Source organism: Aquila chrysaetos, chromosome 20 (assembly GCF_900496995.4).
Source record: "Aquila chrysaetos chrysaetos chromosome 20, bAquChr1.4, whole genome shotgun sequence".
In the NCBI taxonomy this organism is placed as follows: domain Eukaryota; kingdom Metazoa; phylum Chordata; class Aves; order Accipitriformes; family Accipitridae; genus Aquila; species Aquila chrysaetos.
Genome location: NC_044023.1, coordinates 2,996,045 through 3,016,316, shown reverse-complemented (window position 1 = coordinate 3,016,316; position 20,272 = coordinate 2,996,045). Strand labels below are relative to the sequence as shown.

Sequence of the window (20,272 nt, the reverse complement as noted above, 5' to 3'; positions counted from 1 at the left end):
GCTTCCTTCCTCTCTGACCTAGCAACTCAGTATGTGCTGCACTAAGTCATGGCTACCATATCCTATTCCCCCTCCCAATTTCCTCTCTCCTGCTGGCTACTATTAATGCATAAAATCTGAGCATTAATTACACTCCAGAAATGAAAGGCTTCATCTTTCCTGCTGAAGACTGACATGATACAGACCTTAAGACAGATTGAAATAAAACTCTTTGAAAGAAAATTCCAGCACTGCCCTTGACCATTTTAGTTTTCCGTTCTGCATCTGACAAATGGATTTGTCCACAAGAGTAAATTTCTCACACATTTATTAACTTGGAAAAAAAAAAAAAAAAGGTAAGAATAAGAATTCTCGGTTGTGGTGTCTGTCAACAGGGTCCTTACCTTTAAGGTCTTCGATTGAATTACCATGACCTCAGGCCACTCAATGAATAAGATCATGGGCACAAGCATTTAACAGTCTTTAATTAACATGCATTACACCTTTAATTACCTTTTCCAATACCTCCATGCAGACAAACTCTCATTAGTAAAAGGAGTTGCCTCATGTTCTCAGGGCCAGACATTCCCAGGAATCAATAGCACCTGAAGATCTTCAAGGGCAGTTTACTGATTCAAGATCAAAATTTAGCCCTCATGACATACAAAACTTTTCTGCTGAAAAGCCAAGACACTCACAAAAGCTATATATATGTGAAAAAGATACTATAAAATGAAATGTCTTTTATTTTCTACTCCTATATTCTAACAATCATGAGGAGATTAAATCACAAATAAATTGGAATGAATTTATAAAATATTGCATGTTTTCTTCCACTATCTCAAACACAGAAGTCAGTCTGTGCCAACATAAATTGGGATAAATGGCATAAAAATTCCAATCCATGCACAAAAATCACATGATTTGAGATATCAAATACCAAGCAGGGAAGTCACCGCAAATTAATTCAACAAGTCATCAAAACAAAAGAATCACAATACAGTACCGCAGAATTAATCTGCAGATGTTGTCAGCTGCCTAGTTTGGGTATTACTTCACAGCATAGTATGCATTGTAAGAGAACTGATATCCTTGAAATTGTGAAATTCCCCAGAAATTAAATCTGTGTAAAATAGTTAGACTACAGACAATCTTAAAAGTATGTAATTTAATGCAGATTTACTTCACTTGCTTGACCAAAGAAAATGAATTAATCCATTCAGACTCCTCAGTAGTAAATCTTTGGTTCATGAAAAAAGATATCCTAAGCAGCAGTCATAAATTATATTTATTTATATAATTGCTGAATATTTCTATAACCTCCACTCAAACAAACAAAATAATCCCTTATGTAAAAACATCATTTTGTACCACTACTTTATTTCTGGATTGCAGTTTCTATAAAAGATATGATTTAAGCTGAGCTTAAGTAAGATTTAATTCTGGGAAGTAGTCTGCCAAACACTGTAAACAAAGTCACAGTAGTCTGTATTTCCTTTGTAGTACATAAAACAGGCCTACCTGGAGAGCATAATAAAACAGCAAACTACAGAAACAACAACAACAAAAAAGTATTAATGAGAACAGCGTAATGATAAAACTGCTATGAAATTCAATCTTGGAAATATTTTTTATTATAATTGATAGATTTCTTTCAGCAGTCAACTTACTGATTCACTGATCTGACACATATTTTACCAACTTTATTGTAATATGGCAAAAATCTAATTTAGTAGAAACCAAAGAGTCACATATACATGTACAGAAAAATTGGCAAAAGCCTGCTCTCCTCCGTTTACAAAACACATGAAAAGCACTTACTCCTGGAACCAAGCTCTGGCTACCACTGTGCAGAGATATGTATGCCAGAAAACCCATGGCCAAAACTAAAATACAGTGATTAAATCGACTATTCTGTTCTGGCCCCTCCATCTGACCATGCCTGCCAATGAGGGACACATTATGCTTGACATTGCAAGCAAGAACATAAAATAGTGACCTCTGCATTCAGTCATCTCCACCCACTTTTTCCTCCTCTTTCGTTCAAATGACTGCACAAAGAAAAGTGTTTAGGTACGGTGATATCACTTGCAGAGTGCAGGCATGCTTGCTTGAGGATCCTTTAGAAAACCACATCTTGTTAATCAGAGCTGAGTGGCACAGGCTAAAGCAGATTTCAGCCTAATCAGTCTTGAAAATGCTGTGTTATATACAAAACACTAAATTGCAGCAGGCAGAAAATAGCAAAATTGCCTCCTCAAACCTAACTGGTTTTGCTCCTTCAAACATACTGTGAAAAACTGACTACATCATCTTATATTCTCTCTCATCATACTGTAAAAGCACAGCCATACAAAACAGTGTGTGCATACTCTCTCTGTTACATAAATTGACTTATACGGATAACTGGTTCAGTTCTACAAACTACATAAACATAAGAGAAGTAAAAAGTCTCTGCTGACCACTTAAACTATGATTGAAATAAATTCTCTTCACTCTGCTAACCAGGTACCAACTGAAAAAGTCTCCTTTTAATTCATTTTTGGTGTTGAGGGAAAAAAAGTTAACTGTAAAAAAGTATCTCTGTAAGTAGGCAAGAAATTGGTGGCATGGAAAGAAGGGCAGCAGATATGCCACAAAGGAAGCAGGATGGAATAAGTTTTAATACTCCTGTCTGGCAGAGCTCCTTAATATTTCCTCTGTCAAACTTCAATTTTCACACCTCAACAGTTGTGACTGTGGGGCTGTGTTCAGTTCCAACCCAACAATGAACTCAGGCTTAGGTCTAACTGTAGAGCATGAGACTACTTCACAAATTTACAGATCTCCGTTTAAGATAATGTCCCATTTAGCTAACTCTTGCAGCACCTGTCTGAGCTGAAAGTCTAAAAAATGTTCCTTTCTTCTGCTTAGAGTACCCGTACTCATGTAAACTACGGCTAAAAAAAAAGATTCCAATTATCTGGCAGACAAGATTTAAATGCAATCAATGCTAAACTACACTAATCTCCAGATAAATAGCACCAGGGATGTCTACAGTACCTGCTAACATCAATGTCAAAAAAGGATTTCCCTCCGTTCAAGACTGAGGATGGGTTTTTTGCTCAGGAAGCAGGGTTGCTCCCAAAGAGCGCTCCTTTCCGAGCCTTTTTTGCCAGCTCTTGCAGAAAAAACCTGTATCAAACATCTAACATCGGTTAAGAGGGACTAAAAGTGAACACAAATTACCATTTCATGTTTGCTCAATGCATTACAGAGGCTCATATAAAAGAAAGGCAAGCTGCTGCGCTAAGCAGAGCTACCAAGTACGACCAAGTACAGAAAGCAGCACGTGGCTTAATACAGCGCTGTGCTTGGGCCACCTGGCCCTGCCAAGTAATATGGGGTTTGGCACGCAAGCAAGACCTAAAGTAATTACAGAATAGTGGACTGTCCTACACAGAAACATCGTCACTCTTTGGCTAGCCTTGTCCTGTGACTGTATGCTGTCAGGTACGCACAAACCTTGTTCAGGTAAAAGCCACGACAGTAAATATACCCGTACATAAAGGAAACGTCAAACGAGCACCAACGAACAGCCTTGTGTTAGACACTTCAAAACCGACAGTTAATACCTTGCTGAATAAGCTGACGAAGGTACAACTGCTGAAGTCCTCAGACTAATTGTACTTCCTACGTAGAAGGCTACACATTACTTTTATTTGGTGCAGAACAGCGTGACCCAACAAGGGCATCCCAAACAAGGGAGGGGACAAAAGAGAAAGGAAGACAAAGGGAAAAGTAACATTTACATTTTCCGCAGAAAACAGTAAATTTCACATTCTTTTATGTGCTTAGAAAACATGACATTTGTATTTACTGGGCAGCAAAAAGATATACGATCCATTTAATTCCCTGGCAAAACCTACTGCATTGTTAAGTACTGTAAGTAGTTCTGGTGTATCCCTACACCACACTCCATGTATAGTAATACTGAAATTTAGTCATTTAAGTTTCTTCAGTGCTAGGTAATGTTTTCTCCTCCATGCAGTTGAAATCTCTAAAGATTCTAGGCAAGTGTCTGAGGGCTAGACCCACGAAGAGAGGTGAAGTCCCACCAGTCTTGGTGCCTCAAGATAAGACGCTGTCATTTTCACCTTCTAACCTGCCTGGAATGCTTATGGGACACATACACTTGAGAAAGTGGGAAACAAACACCATGCTGATGATAATCAGCAATTCCTGATATAGAAAAAAATTCCAGAATATGCAATTAAAACTACCACCATGCAAAGTTTAAATAATAAACATATCATCAGAATTCAGCTTCCTTTAATTTATTTGCAAAACTACTATATGCCATTCTCTCACATTTCTGGTAAGTGGATTTTAAAAGTTGCCAGATAAAAAGATTTACTTTTATCAGCGTGATAATGTGATTTTATTAAAAACATAAAAACACTATCAATAAAAAACTGTGAATCAAATATAACTAAGTCAGTATGTTGAAGATGTTGCTTTCCAGAACGATAGTGGTTTCCAGATCTAGGTGTTCTTTCTTTTGTCACCCAGCTAAATGACTTACTGTGTTACATAAAAGACAGCAAAGCTAAACTGATCAAAGACTAGCCTGTCTTTTAGCAGAAACAATCAAAGCTAGAAGACCTGCCATCTATTTCAAAAGTAAATCAAAGTCACAGCAAGATCACAACAGAAAAAATTGTTAGATTGGATGCTTAAGTAGTATTTCAAAATACTAAATGATATCTTGTAACTATGTATTTTCATGCAATGGCAAAGAGAGACAAATAGGAAATTCAATTTGTGAAAGCTCAAATTTGAATAATTCCTCCTAAATAGACAGAAAACATTTGCTACTCTCCCTCTTTGGTTTTTTGGGTTTTTTTTGTTTGTTTTGTTTTTTGGGGTTTTTTTTGGGGGGGGGGGGGTTTAAGGTACCATTTCTGTTAGTGGACAGCAGATACTCAGGTCAGAAACACGACCCTCTGCTCTGATGGCTGATATTTCATGGATACAATCCTGTAACATAAATTGAACTCTAGACTACTGCACTGGGTAACCAATGCCCCTTGTGGATATGAGCACAGTCACTATATTCTATGGTGACCACGTTTAAAACATTCCTTTTGAGATGTTCACTTGTAACGGGGTCATATTAAAATTAAATCTAATAAATTGTGCACCTTCTTTCATAAGCATTCGAAGCAAAAGGTGCTATGCAAACGTAAAAAAAAAAAATATTCCACTCATTTAAATTGGAGCCTATTTTTAGATATACTGCAAGCTTTTATTGTAGTTTACTATAAACATGCTCCAATCACCTTTCCTCACATTATTCTCCTTTGCTACATGTGGAAAAATTCAGAGCATCAAGAAAATGAGCTTGCTAAAAGAGCCATGAAATCCAATATTGCACTTTCAAGCAATGTTTCTTTTATTTCCATTTTATTTTTCCCAAATTCCCTACCTGGAAGGTCTAATGCCCTTGAGAGAGGATATAAATGCTGTATTTTTAAAATACAAACACAAAAGCAAATATATTCAAAATGTTCATAAAATATATGCACACATGGGTGGCTCCCTTTGGAATGGATTTGGAAAAAAGTAAGGTGACTGTTTAGACCCTTGTACTGCACGCAAGTCCTGCAAAGCTTAGTGCTAAGTTCACTGATTGGATTCCTATTAGTAGCATACAAGTCACCTCAAAATGGTAAGTTAAAAAAAAAAAAAAAAAAAAAAAAAAAAAACCAAAACCAAAACACCCACAAAAAAAAAAAAAAATAAAAAGCAAAGAAGTCTTGGCTACTGCATTCTCCCCATATGGCATGTAGCCAAGCAGCCAAACAGTAGAACCTGCTGCCACAGGGCAGGAGGAGACGGGATTGCAGGCAAGCCTCGTTCATCACGTGCACATGGACACACAACCAGGAGCTGCTGCTGGCTTCATGGTCACCAACATGGTAATCTCTTCCTAAACTCAGGTGAAATGAGCAAATTACATTTGGCCTAACGAACACAGGAAAAACTTCGGTTTCAGTTTTGCTCTTCTGCTACCTGATTGCAGCCTGTCTGAAATGGACTCACGTACTTAAGGAACACAGAGCCCCTTCAACCAAGCTGGACAGAATATTGAAGACTTTAATCCACAGAGCGTCAGAACAATTCCAACCCATCTCCCACAAAGAATCCACTGTAAAGAACAAAATCCCTTTGTCCTTCAAAACAGGCTCCAAAATCCCTTCTACAGAGGAAAAGCAAGAGAGCAATGACAACTGTGCAGAGCAGTCAAGCACTCTGAATCCAACAGCAAACTACACGGGCCATTCAGATGAAAACAAGATAGTCTTTTGATCATGCTATTTACATAGAAAATGAGGAGGCTGCGTCAGCTTGCCAATTCCTTATGCGCAGGGGTTTACTGTAACTGATGGCAGTAGGCTGAGATATGACCGAGCCAACTGAAGAGAATGAATTCAAACTCATCACAAGCACTACAGCGCTGGGTAATACAGATCCTTCAACCCACTGGCTTTCTATTATTCTGAGACACAACCCAGTAGTCTTCCTCAGCTATTACTCACATGTACTGTTTTAATAACCAAAAACTTGTGAAGGCTTCCCCTTCTAGAAGAGTCCAGAGAACAGTGTGGCTCATGAGATGGAGAGGAAAGGATGCCATATAATTTCTCCAGGGGTACGGGTGCTGGTATAAAGAATCATACATAAAAAATCCAAAATATTACCATTGTTCCTGAAAGGATTGTCCTCCAAAACAAACAGACAAACAGACACACATCACCACTAAGGAAACAGACAAAATTAATCTTGTGCCTATGACACAGCAGTTTTTAATCTTGGGTTCATAACATGCAACTAATATAAGTAATTTTATTGGGGAAAAAACTCACTACAAAGAGATCCACAGAAAAATTTTAGGTAGCCACAGAGTACAAGAGCTTGAAAACCACTGCTCCACTAGAAGATTGAGTTGTGAAAAACCTGGTATCAAAGAACATTATTAAATCCTCCTCCTCAAAAGGACTGAAGATAATGGATCTGAATTAATGCTCCTACCCACTCCAATAGTCAGCACTACTATGCAGTGACTGAGATTGCTAGAGGTTGTCAGATTCAGAGAGATAAAAGGGAGACAACGCTATGGTGCTAAGGGATAGATGGGAGCACTGTCTAAATCATAGCTGGACTGTTTATTTCACAAGAAGGAGGGTGGTTTATGGGTCCAATTTGCAGAGTCACTTAAAATAAATGTTCTCTCCAAGGGGAAGCTAAGGCAAGAAAGATAGATGGAAGGGTTGTGTTTGCTACCAAAAAATTACATGCTGCCTGGACTGCGTTTCACAGAGTTTTCTGGGCACTGAGGACAGGTTTTCCAGAACCCTTGGAAAAGCAAGGAACAAGCAGAAATTTGTATTTTTGAAGTTATCTTGACAGTCATGGGATTGGAATGGGTGAGCAGTACCAAAGTTACACTCTACTTCTCAAAGACCTTTAATTAGGGCTTTGTCTTCCTCCCCCTATACCTCCTAGTCTTTAACTGAATCTCCCTTTTGATTAACTTAACTCCAGGCTCCTTGTTTATTTATTTCAAAGCTGCAGAAGCAACTCATTCCTGACAAAACACAGAAAAGACAGGGAAGTGCAGATGGGTTGATAAAACGAAGGTAATAAAAAATGTCAGTTGTATGTCTGTGACCCACCATTCACATGATACTAGCACCACAGGATCCAGAAATTAAACCTCTCACCACTATCACTCACGATGATATCAGTCCCCAGTTAATTAAGTGTTAAATCCTTCCCCACTTTATTTGAATTATGTACATCCTAAACATTTCTGCAGATCTCTACCCCCATCACACATTAAAGATGTTCCACCCCATAATTAAGCAGCCACTCTATTAAATACAACTGTGAAGTTTTTAATGGAACCAAACAGCCACTTCAGGGGCAGTGAGACACTGCATTAATTAAAAAGGTTTGGTAGCACTGCTTTAGGTCATAAATGGGTTATCAGCTTGCCTGTTGCCAAGCCATGCATTGCATGACCACAGCTGGACTGCTATTTAATTGAAGTTTCTTATCCCAACTCATCTTCTGAAGAGAATATAAAATTAACTGCCAGCATCAGTGGGCACATTCCTTTTATGCAACTCAACAGGCCTCAAATATAAAAGAACAGACCTGCAGAGGTCCTGCGGCTCAAATAGGGGAACTTAAAATTCTTCCATCCCACTATTCTTTGTAAGAGGTCATTCCTTGTATCAGCTAAAAAGACTCAACTACTTCCAAAACAGATTTCATCATCTCAGTTTAGAAGGGGTCCACTATAAATGAACCACAGTCACAAGAGATTTTAGTCCAAAAGCTTCTGTTCCCTCCATGACTGCTGACCAAAAAGCAAGCATCTAGTCCATATATCATCAGTCCAAGCTTCAAATATCAGAGTTTTTATCTGTTTAGCTGATTTATTACAATTTTTATTTGCACAACTCAAAACAAACAGGTAAAAGCACTTTTTGTTTACTAATAGATCACAGTAAAGTTTAGCAGCTACAGCAAAGTATTACAATCAAGGCACTTTGAATGTTGTTCTCTTCTTTATCCTTGACTTACATGAATTTAAACAATTACAGCTCTTTTTCCCCCTATGTAAATAAGGATAACGTTCACTATTTATTTCATGGGGGTAGCTGAAGGTTGAACTAACTAGGCTTCTGTGAATAATAGGATTCTGCAGAGAGGATTTTATATATATATATATATATATATATATATATATATAAAAATACGTTACAGTGAGTATTAAAATGTTTGCTATCATACTTGCTTCTAAATGGACTCATTGAGAAACACTTGAAACCAAATAGGGTAGTGTTCAAATTACTGTACTACAAAGAAAAACTCAGTAGATCCACAGATTAGCTGTTAAGGCAAGCATAATGTACCTCAAAGCAGTTACAGTCTTAGAAATTAGGACTTTTAAAGATTTTTAAAGGAAGTGAATGTAATTTTTTTTTTTTTGCTGATGAGCTCAGAGACATTGGTTATATAACATTGATAAGAGAAGCTTTTTCTAAGAGACAGAAACTAGTCAAGAAACTGTAAGCATCATTGCTAATGCTGGAATACCTATTTTTGACCCCTTTGGTAAATAGCTTAGATTGATGCCTACAGCAAGACAAGAGCAAAATGTTCACCTCTAACTGTAGCCACTGGTTTTAGAGTATTCAGCAGGAAAACTGTGCACGTCAGCATTCTCCCAGCTGGCTCTACGAGATTTAATTTATGGCAACCACAGAGTGACTGTGATAGCTCTCCGAGATGCCACAGCATGAAAACTGAAGGGTGGGGGTTAAACAAGCAGCAATGCACACCAGATGTCTGAGGAGGACATCTAAAAGATCCGGAGCACAAGGAAGCTTATTAAAAAAAAAAATCCCCTTCAATGCCATAAATATTTATACTAAATCCAAGAAACTGTCTGAGTTCAAACTTGTCCTATATGAATCATACAGTAGTTCCCTCACCCCATCTTCGTTTAATGTGTTCTGTATAAAACCACCACAAAGGAGGTGCCATAGTTATGTCAACTTTTTTTTCTATATGCTAAGAGTACTTTTTGTAGAGCTCCTGCTTTAGAACAGATTACGTTCCAAAGACTATAAACAGAACGGCTAAATAGTCTTATTTTACTTGGCTAGCTCTTGTTTGGCATTTACTGGTCTTCCTAGATAATTCAGATTCATAGAAATAGTTTCCTTTTGACTTGACAACTTTGATTTTCTTCATATGGCCATTTAATTACAATTAGCAATGCATCACAGGGAAAACAACGCCAATTTACTAACCTGGAGCCAAGAAACAATAATTTTCTGAGAGGTTCTGCTCTGAAAGTGGCAAAAATGCTGATTTTATAAATATCTAAATTTACTTTCAGAAGTGAGACATACTAAACATTAACAATTAAATAACAAAGTTGGAAGTCACAATGCCATCTTTCAAGTGCAACCAGAGTGCGCTAATGCCATCTGTAAAAAAAGTAAATACTCATTCCCAAAAAGACAACAGCTATTCCAAAAGAACCACTTAGCAGCTTTGGTTTTCACTCCTCTTACGCAAAAGACGGCTGGGCTGGGCACTTTGTAGATGGTTAACTACAAAGGCTATTGCCAGTCTGCTGGTTTGTGATTTTTGGTTAAAATACAACATAATAGATATTTCAATATTGGCTTATATTCCCGTACAGCACTGCCATTCCTATCCTGGGAAAAAAGATAGGCTTATCTACTAAATCTCTCCTACTTCTAACTGCAACCCATTTTTAAAGGCAAAAACCCCTATTTCTGCATGCTAAGGAATAAACACTAAGTCTTGCAAACCAGAGAGGTGTAATGCTGAGTGGTTTCCATGCCTGCGCTGTCAAATGGGTTTCCAGGAAAAACTACTGCTTTTTAAACACAACTGGTTCCAAACTTTTCCTGGGAGAGTAAATATATTTCCTGGAACCTGCTAGCAACGTTTGGAAGAATAGGAGGAAAGTTATACACTACAATGCTTGATGCTCACAGTTGACAAGAAACACTCCAAAATGATGAGGTGTAAAAAAGAACATGTCTTAAAATAATCAAAGATAGACTCTTGTCACAATGCGTATTATGAAAAGACAGGAGCCACATTTTTTGTGAAGGAACGAAGCTGGCACCTGCCTCCTGAAGGCATACTTTCTTTCCTCCTCCTATGCCACAAAGGCTGTAATATTACACCTTCTCCCAAATACTATCTACCTCCATCCACGTACACCACATTGCGGATGATCTTTTCCTCCAAAGACAAAATGAGGCACAAAGTGTCGCATCACATTTTGTGAGGGAAAAGCTGGACTGCACCAAGCACTATTATGTTAAACAAGTTCTTGTTTTTAGCAAGAACAAAGTTAAAAAGCGAAGAAAAAAGAAAAGTTACTTTAAAAAAATCTGATACCAAACAGTGCCATGAAACTTATGTAAAGGAAACATTCTAACCACTGTTTCACACTTTTGTCCGCCACACTCGTACTACTTTTTACCTGAGATTTTTGGGACTTACATTCCTATTGAAAATAGATATCTAAAGATCTTTGATGAAGACTCACCACCTCACTGAAGTTTCTGGATGACTTTTTCTTTGGCTAGAACCAATGTTGTGGTGGTCCCAGGAACACCGTTACTTCAACTTCACCAAGGTTATACAAGAAAAAGCTATATGGAGCTCTTTCCCAACAACTTGAATGCTCCAAGCTTGCCTTACCTCAGAATCAGTGCCAAACTACTACTGATATCAAGAACGAAACTCTTCCAACTCCATCCACCTTTGACATGAGATTTACAAGTTGACAGAAATAACCCCAAGAGCTCAACTGCCTGTTCAAAACTGCACTTGTGCTGGATGATCTATGGCCTCTCTTTCCATCCCACCAAGACTCCGAAGACACATGCCAGTGCTCACCAAGCTACATACGCCATTACATCAACTTGTAGAAACAGGCATGAGAGCTTGCCCTTAAAAAAAGCTGTTAGATGAAGCACCAAGGGAAATCTGCCTCCAGGAAATTAAAACTGTGCATCATGGCACTCATGGTGTATACGTTACTGCACCCACAGTCTTGGCATAGTGCTTATACAACAACATCTAGCAGTGCTATATCGCACAGTCAATTATCCTCCAAAGTGCATGGCTTTTACTGAAAGGGAAAGGAAACAATGACTCTGTGTGTCCAGCAATCGTTCCATGCTGATTTGTAAAGTAATTTTCAGGGAGATGATACAGACTGCACGATGAAGAAAAAAATTGGCTGGCTTTAAAAAAGAAATTAAAACCAAAAACACTCATGATTCTTTAACACTGGACAAGTATAATACCATTTTTGTAAACACTCCTCCAGAAACTTGTATTCATCACTACCTCATACTATTATCAGTGAAAAATTATAGGCTCTGTCCTGCTGGATTATTGTTAGTGTAAACAACTTTGCTAAATTGCTTGGCACACTGTCTGCATGCAGCATGTTAAAACTCTGTAGTCTATTCAGCCAAAATCAAATATAAAGGCCCATCTGTATTAATCCTCAAGAAGAAATTAATAGACAACTATTTTCATGCAAAGCAGATATTTAAAAAAGGCAAAACCAATACATATGGATGAACTTTTTCATTCATGATTTTAGATGCCACACAATGAAGACTGTTGTTTAAGCTTTATTTTTTCTCTAACAGTTCTCCATACAATACAGTGCATTGTTCAAACTCTGGAGCAATTTAAGCTTTTTCAATGTCTCCTAAAATCCCTGGATTTATATCCAAAGAGACCTGGCACTGTAACAAATTTGACTTGTGAGTAACAAGTTACAGCCTTTAAGCAAATTGCTCATTAACACAGAATTGAACTTACTGCTACAAACCTCACTACCTTTTATCTCAGAAAAAATGTGCTGCCTATCTTATCTATTGAAAGTTGTGGGATAACCCACTATTGTATTTGGGTTTTTTAATTTCCTTGTTTGAGTTCTCAGTACAAATGCTGAACTAGCATCAAGGGTGAGGAGAACAACAGAACTCCAGGGGAAAAAAAAAAAAAAAAAAAAAAAAAAGCTTAAGTATGACCTAAATCTATCTTGCCTTTGATGAATGAGGAAAATAAACTGAATTTTGATGTCAGTACTGAAGAGGATATTCCCAACTTCATGCTAGGAGGAAATGAGTAAGAAAAGCCCAACTGTGAGGTTGGAGCTCTTTGTTTTTTCCTGAAGATAAAAGACTTTGAAAAAGCAAAACCCACAGAATGTTCTATAAATGGGGAACATTCTGTAGGTGCATCTTAATTTACATGACTTTGAACAGAAATTTTACACTGCATTACAAATAAGAACACTTAATTCACCATGAAGGAGATTTTTATCCCATTTATTATTCCACTAATTCTTAATAGAATAATAGTGTTAAAGTCATTTTATATATTTAGAAACTAAACCGAATTTTGAAGTTAATAGGAGAAACTGATGTTACAAACCGAGAGTAAAATGCAAGGTCAGCAAAGAAAACCAATGGAAACTATTCTTTAGAGCTCAAGAAAACACGTTACATTTCATTAAAAAGCAAATGAAGTTAGCAGAGTCTGTTTCAGGCTCCTCATTTGATATCAAACATCTAAACTGGCCTTTTTAGGAAGATACACGTATAATCAAAATCCCTTGCAGTGCCCTAAAAAGATAGCTAGCTATGCAAGCTCACTGCTCTAGCCAAGTAATGCTTCATTGTTACAGGAAGTCAGTGAAATAATTATGTAATAAGCCACTAACTAATGTAAGCTGTCCTGAAACCAAGAAGGGGTGTTTTTCTATAAATCTGGATTCAATTTTCTTCATTAAAAAAAAATCCAGTCTTCTGGACTGTCCAGAGAACTCTGTATAACTATTCTGAGTGCTCCAAGTCTCATAACATGCCTGGGGGATTTCTTAGCATCTTATTGCATTTCTTTATACCTTTCCCAGCACAGCAGTTCAAGCCTTGAGAATGTAGTAATAACACAAAGCATTTGAAAATGGGAGAGAGAGGAAGGAAGACAGAAATCTGCCTTCCAACACACAACCATCTGTACACTCCCTCAGATAAAAAACAAAATGAAACAAATCTACTTGGAGACTGCACCTTCTCATATATATTCTATTGAAAACAAGGAGCCCAAACTTGCTAGACTGCCCCTGCACCAGTCAAAGAGCAGGATCACCTGTGATTCGTTTTGTTTAACTCTGAGCCCTCCTGCCATTACCTCACACACAAGGCTCTCAGAGAAAGCATATTAAACTAAAGTGAAGTGAGTTTCCATTGCAAAACAAGATGCAGATGTTCTACCTCTGAATACATGCCCGGATCAAGTGCTTGTCATTTGATATGAAGCACTGGGAATGCCAGACTGGTACAGAATGGTTCTGCTTCGTGGCCTTTGCACCTCAGTGAGGACAACAGTCTCCCAAGAGCTTTCTGATGTCTCTGAGCTCATTAAGAAGAAAACAATGATATGAAAGCACTACTCATTAAACTGGCCAATTGTTGATAACTGGCAGCAAATGTTTAGTAGCAGGATATCAGATGTATTCATGCTAAAAATCAGCACCCAGATGCTGAGTCAACAATTCTCTACTTATTTCTTCTTTTCTTCCTTATTGCACCAACTATGTTACAATAAATTACTTGAAATGGTTGATTGTTGCTAATATAACTGTCACTTTCCCATTGGCAAAGACTAAACATTCTCATTTGAATGATTTAAAAATTTTCTTTCACTGGAGAGGGAGACAAAACTCAAATGTTCTTTTTTACACGACTTGTTAGAAAAAACACCATGTTGTTAAAATTAAGATTTTCCTCCAAAAGCATCAGAGTTGAGATTATCATAAGGCATCACGAGGAGCTCAAAGCTAGTAATAACATTAAGAAAACACTCAAAAGGACACAAATTTTCAGTGTAAAACAAACAACCCCGAGGAAAGGAAACAGTTTTATTCTGTGGTTCAAAGTTATGGACCCCCTTTCAAAAACCCTCTCACCTCATCTCTGGTTACAATCTTTTTGCTGGCTGTGGCTGTCTTAATTATATAAGTGTACAGAACTTTCCATCACATTATAGAATCAGAGAAGTGTTGAGGCTAGAAAGCACCTCTGGAGATCATCATGTCCAAACCTCCTGCTTAAAAACAGGCTCAACTAGGGCAGGTTGCTCAGGGCCACATCCAGCCGGGTTTTGAGTTTCTCCACAGATGGAGGCTCCACAAACTCTCTGGGCAATCTGTGCCAGTGTTAGACCAACCTCACAGTAAAAAAAAAAAAAAAAAAAAAAAAAAAAAAGACAACTAGAAAATTCTTATGTTTGAGAAAACAGTCAACTTCAGTTAAGGTTCCACACTACAAATCGGTCAGCTATATCTGCAACACACCATTACTTCTTAACGGTTAATGGGAGAACTTCTAGATCTCCCATTTCCCCCCCAACCTCAACAAAAGGACACTCTTCTATCCATAAAGCAGATCGCATCTATATTAGTCACCATTCTGCTCTCTTTCCCCAGACCTCCAAAGAGTAAGCCAAAATCAGAAATATGTTTTATGAACTAAACAACAGTCTTGTCAATAAATGTTCCCATACTCACTGGAGCATGATCATGAATGACACTACTTAGGAACAGAACGAGATTAAGACATAGCTGAGGCTTCTTGCACCTAACAGTTAGGGAAGACTAAGCAAGTGCTGGCATTAACTCAGTAGCCTGAAGCTTACAGATAACAAATTGCCATCTGTAACTCTTGCTGGGCAAGAAAAAGCAGGAGTCGTCTTGGGATGCAAATTATATTCTTCTACTCCATGTTGAACTGAAGGGCTGCCAGATGCACATGATGGAAGAATTTTTCCTACTTCTTATGTACCAATACATCTCTTATCCATAAGCTGCAGCTACAAATCAATGGCACATAGTTCAGTGGCTTGTGCCAGAGGTGAAAGATTAAAACCACTAGTAAACCTCATAAAACGATAATGACACACTTCACCAGTATACCAATTATCTCAATAAGCAAAAGCAAGTGTTTCAAGAGAGAATCTAAAGAAATAAGGAACCCGTCTCATTTATTGCCTGTGGCGTTATCGGTCCGTAATTCTTTCCTCTGAAATTTCAAACCTATTTTCACATCATACAATATATTTGTATCTTATCCTGCATCTGCAAAAGTACTTTGCAGGAAGGCATCTATTTATAAGTAGTTCAAGTATGACCTTCAATAAATCCTAATTAATTGAGTTTGAAAGGCCACTTTGTTGTCAATGTAGTTACTACCGCAGCAGCGTCTTTGAAAAGACAAGATCCATCACTGCTGACACAACTCACTCACAAAATAAATACTATGGCAGAGGCGTGGAAGATGTGTAGGCATCTCTAAAACACCCTTCGAGTTCAGTGCAGATGTTGCCAGTGTTTATACTTCTTAAATCACTGGGATATAAACACCTCACTATAAACACCACTGAAGTTTTGCTTTTCTTTTCTTCATTTTGTGTGTGTTTATTTTAGTGTTAAAAATGTTAACTTCCAGAATAAGGAAAATAGCAACAGATGTTTAAACTAAACAAAGACTGCTACAGTAGAGTGTATTCCTTAAGCTGTTCTTTTGGTTTTGAACTATTAAAGCTAACATCTGGTTAAATAACAATTATTGAAGAAGAGGGTGGGGGAAAAAAGGGGCTGGAAAGAATCTTCCATAAATATTAGACATAATTATAATGAATTGAACTAATGAGCCAAAACTACAGTTTTTCTGCCTTAGTCAACAAAGCACTCAGGAACATGTACCACGTAAGCAGAATTTTATACAAAACCTCATGGTCTTCACCAGAAGTTGTCAGCTGCTTCCAAAGAAAGCACTGGTTACTACAGAGAGCAATGAAAAAGTTAAAGGATCCTGCAAGCTGTCTTTTTTTTTTTTTACTAGTTTTCTTGCTGTAATGAAGAAAGCAGGGGCTAAGAAAGAGCTTGAAAACTCAACTCTATTGAATCCCAGCTCTACATTATTCAGTACTGATGGGCAAGCTCAATCTTCTGTAAAAGAGCTTTATTCAAAGAGCTTTATTCAACTTATTTATTTATTGTGCAGGAAAGAAAAAGGAAAGAAGAAGAAAAAAAATGAAACCGATATTAACAGTTCTACAGGGAGCCCCTCCACTTCCAAAAGGAAAGAAACGTGGCCGTGCTGGTTTAATGATAGAAAAGATGGTATTTTGCAAACTGAGGTTCAGCTCCCCATCTTCTGGCCTGGTCTTTTTCCGACGAGTGTGAACAGATAGCTCCTTGTCCCTTTGTATACTCCTTATTGTTTCTTCCCTGACAACTACAGCAAGTTTATTTTCCAAATGAACATGGAAAATGTTCCTGCTGAATCAGAAGAAAGGTTTCTGCAATGCTTGTCTGTGGCTACAGCAAAAACAGTTCTACTGCCAAGCTGAATTAGCTCAGTGGTGCCTTTCTTTCCAGTCAAAGCCAAGCCATAACCACTTCTTCAAACTGCACGTAGATAAAGCTCCCCTAGATTAAGAAACCGATTCTACCCTATTACCTCAGGCAACTTCCACACAGGACTACGAGTGCTCACAACGTGAAGAGCAAACGGCTGCCTACGTTAGCTGAGGACGACATAAGTAAAATTCAGAGTCCAGCAAAGAGGGGAGGGCAAAAATAAAAAAAAGAAAAAAAAAAAACCCAAAACGACTCCGTTTATCCAAGGGGTTGTGTAATTCCTTCCCGGGGGACCGGCGCTCGGGGCGGGGGGTGCCGGGGAAGGCGGGCTGCGCCGGCGGGAGGCGGGCTGGCCCAGCGGCGCGGAGGAAGAACCAGCGGCCGCACAACGGGCCGCGCTCCCGCCGCCCCGCCGGCCCCGCCGCGCAGGGAGACGCGGCGGTGCTGCGGCTCTGAGGCGGCGGCGGGGGGGGCGGTTGCTGGAGCGAGGCGGGAAAGGGCTGTGGGGCAGCGGCGGGAAAGGGCTGTGGGGCAACGGCGGGGCCGGGGGTGACGGGCTGAGCCCCGCGTTAACCCCCGCAGCCGCCTCACGAACCGCTGCTTCTGCCGCCACAGAAACGGCCAACAAAAGCTCCACCTGCCACAAAGGCGACGCGGTCCCTGACGCTCGTCCACCTACTGGTATCGTTCAGAAGAGGAATAACGCTGAAATTAACGCTTTGTAAAAAAAAAAAAGAACGGACAAATCTAAAAAGCCCCTTCCCTTAAGCAAAGCTTTAACAATACCGGCGGCGAGGCGTCCCGCAACCAACAGCGCAGGGTGCCTTTCCAGAGGGGAAAAAACCCACGCTCGCCAACAACAGAAAACACACCCGGCACACGACGCTTGGCGAAACGAAACGATTACCTTCGTAGCACAGAATGCCAATATTGTTGTTCATCTTGTCCAAGTATTGGTAGTTCAACAGGTCCATCTTCATAAATAGCATTTATCGGGCTAGCAAAAAAGACCAGCTCGTTTGCTGTCGCCCAGGTTCAGGGAGAAGAGGGAGGGCCGGGCAAATGGTGCCGAGGACGCTCCCGGCTTCCTAAACTTCAGCAGGCCCAGCCTTCAGCTAATCAAAACAAAGTATGTTAAAGGAGAGTCGGAGGGATTAAAACAGACGCGCTCTCCCTTCCAAACTTCTGAAAACTAAAGTACACTGGGTCCTTCAACACAAAGAAGACTGTCTAAAAACTTTTCAAGTCTTTCTCCAATTTAAAAAAAAAAAAAAACAAAAACCAAAAAACAAAAACAAACAAAAACAAAACAACCAAAAAAACCAAAACAACCCACGGAGTCAAAAAAAAAAAGAAAGAAAAGAGAAACGAGGGAAATTTCCTAGGACAAAGACACACTAGTTCTGCTCACAGCCCGCTGCAAGTTAACTGCACTGACATGCAGGCTATGCTTGGTATGACTCGTATGTAAACCAGCTTCCTCTCGCTATCAGGCGGGGAGGACTGAGCATGCTCAGTGAATCCCTGGAGCTCCTCAAATGTCAGGGATATTTTCTGCACAAGATCAGTCTCTAAATGCACCGAGTGTTTGAAAGCAAGAGGCGGCGGCGAGCCCGCACAGCCGGGCTCTGCGCACAAGGGCCCATCTCAGAGCCGCTCCTGGCTGGAGGCAGCGCTGCCGCTGCCCGGCGGGAGGAGGAGGAGGAGGAGGAGGAGGAGGAGGAGGAGGAGGAGGAGGAGGAGGAGGCGGCAGGGGCTGCCCGGCCAGCCCAGGGGCCCCCTCTGGACACGGGGCAGGAGCCGACCCGCTGCAACTTTTCGGTCGGGCTGCTGAGCGGGAGACCCGACCTAAATCCAGATGCTTAAAATCAATTCTCTCTCTTAAACGTTTTACTTAATAGCCTAGCGTGGCCTCAGACGCATCCCAGTACTGTTAGCAGTGAAAAATAATGGTGGTTTACAGTAATGGGACAGAACGGCAGCTCTGGTATGATAAAGGCAATTAAAGAAATGAGGTACAGCGGGTACACCTGTACGCGTGCAGACAGGTACTGTGTACTCACATGCACACACCGCTACAATTCAATCGGTACACTGTTACATTTGATTTTTTTTAAAGGCTATAAGCAGTTAAACGTTCTGTGTCCTGGACTTCTAACAGCTGCTAAAGGTCCTGTTTAGACGACACAAATGATGGAGATCTTTACAGCAGTTGCTCTCATCTCAGGATGTGGTCTGCCCTTCTGCAGTCCGAACCTTGATCACAAAGACTCTAGCTGCTTATACAGATGTGTACAACTCATTCTAAGAGGGCAGAACATCTGTAAGGGTGGAAGCATGTGCTAACCTAACAGGTATCAGTTTGCATTTCCTGTGGCTGATCAGCACCTGCAAGTCTGATTTGACAGACAAAGAGAAATAATACTGGGGACGTTTGGTCTAAGACAAACAAAAAAACCCTAATGGAGTCCTAATCTTCCCTCTGCCCTCTTCGGCTCAGAACATAAGTCATCTCTCCCTTTCTGTGATGGAGAATTTTAACGGTACACGCAAGAGCAGACAGTTGGTGAGAACCAGTAACAAACTTTCATTTCCACCTTGAGAATTTCTTCCCTCTGTTAGGAAGGGGAAGATACTACATCAGAGAGGCAACTCATGGAGTGACATTTGGTCAAAGTATTTTGAAAAGTACTGCTTGAATGCTCTGGATATTTCAGTGAGAGTAGGTAATTTACTTAAATTTCCTACTGATAAATAGGAGTAAGAAACTTATCTCCAAAGAAGATTCCCTGGAACCCAAGTAAGGTTTCTCCTCACTTCAAATACATAAACTAGTCCTCTGCATTATCTACCTCTGTGCTTCAACTGAAGGAGAATCTCCATTAACAGTGCTGAATTCAATACAGCAGGAAACAAATTACCTGAAAGGAATTCTGCATTGCTGGGAAGATGAAGGTCAAGAAGCCTTTTATTGATTATTTATATGCAACAAGGGCACTCTCCTAATTGGAAGCGCTATTCATCTTTTAGACTTTAACATGGCATAAAAACTGATGGGTACTTAATGCTGAGGTAACAGTACATTTCTTGGATGGTACCTAATAAAAAGGTTGCCGGGGTTTTTTTGCCTCACAGGATTTGTTACCACAAAAGCTGCAACCACACATCTTCAGACCAAAGTAGTGCATGGTATTTTCTAGAAAGAGAAATGGCTTTAATAAAGAGAAGAACATTATG

General features: G+C 39.5%; 2 protein-coding genes across 3 annotated transcripts in view; both read right to left on the bottom strand.

Annotated features, from left to right (window-relative positions):
* TAMM41 (TAM41 mitochondrial translocator assembly and maintenance homolog) overlaps positions 1-20,272 on the bottom strand; it is a 105,424-nt gene that overhangs the window by 4,003 nt on the left and 81,149 nt on the right. The gene's annotated exons all lie outside the window — the stretch shown is intronic.
* VGLL4 (vestigial like family member 4) overlaps positions 1-20,272 on the bottom strand; it is an 85,540-nt gene that overhangs the window by 30,021 nt on the left and 35,247 nt on the right. The window contains exon 1 of one of the 2 annotated variants that reach the window (XM_029996118.2): positions 17,943-18,656. The exons of the other annotated variant lie outside the window; for it this stretch is intronic. Within the exon in view, the coding sequence (XP_029851978.1) occupies positions 17,943-18,024 (82 nt within the window). The 5' untranslated portion in view covers positions 18,025-18,656. Of the gene's footprint in view, positions 1-17,942; positions 18,657-20,272 lie in introns of those variants that run through there. 2 annotated transcript variants of the gene reach the window in all.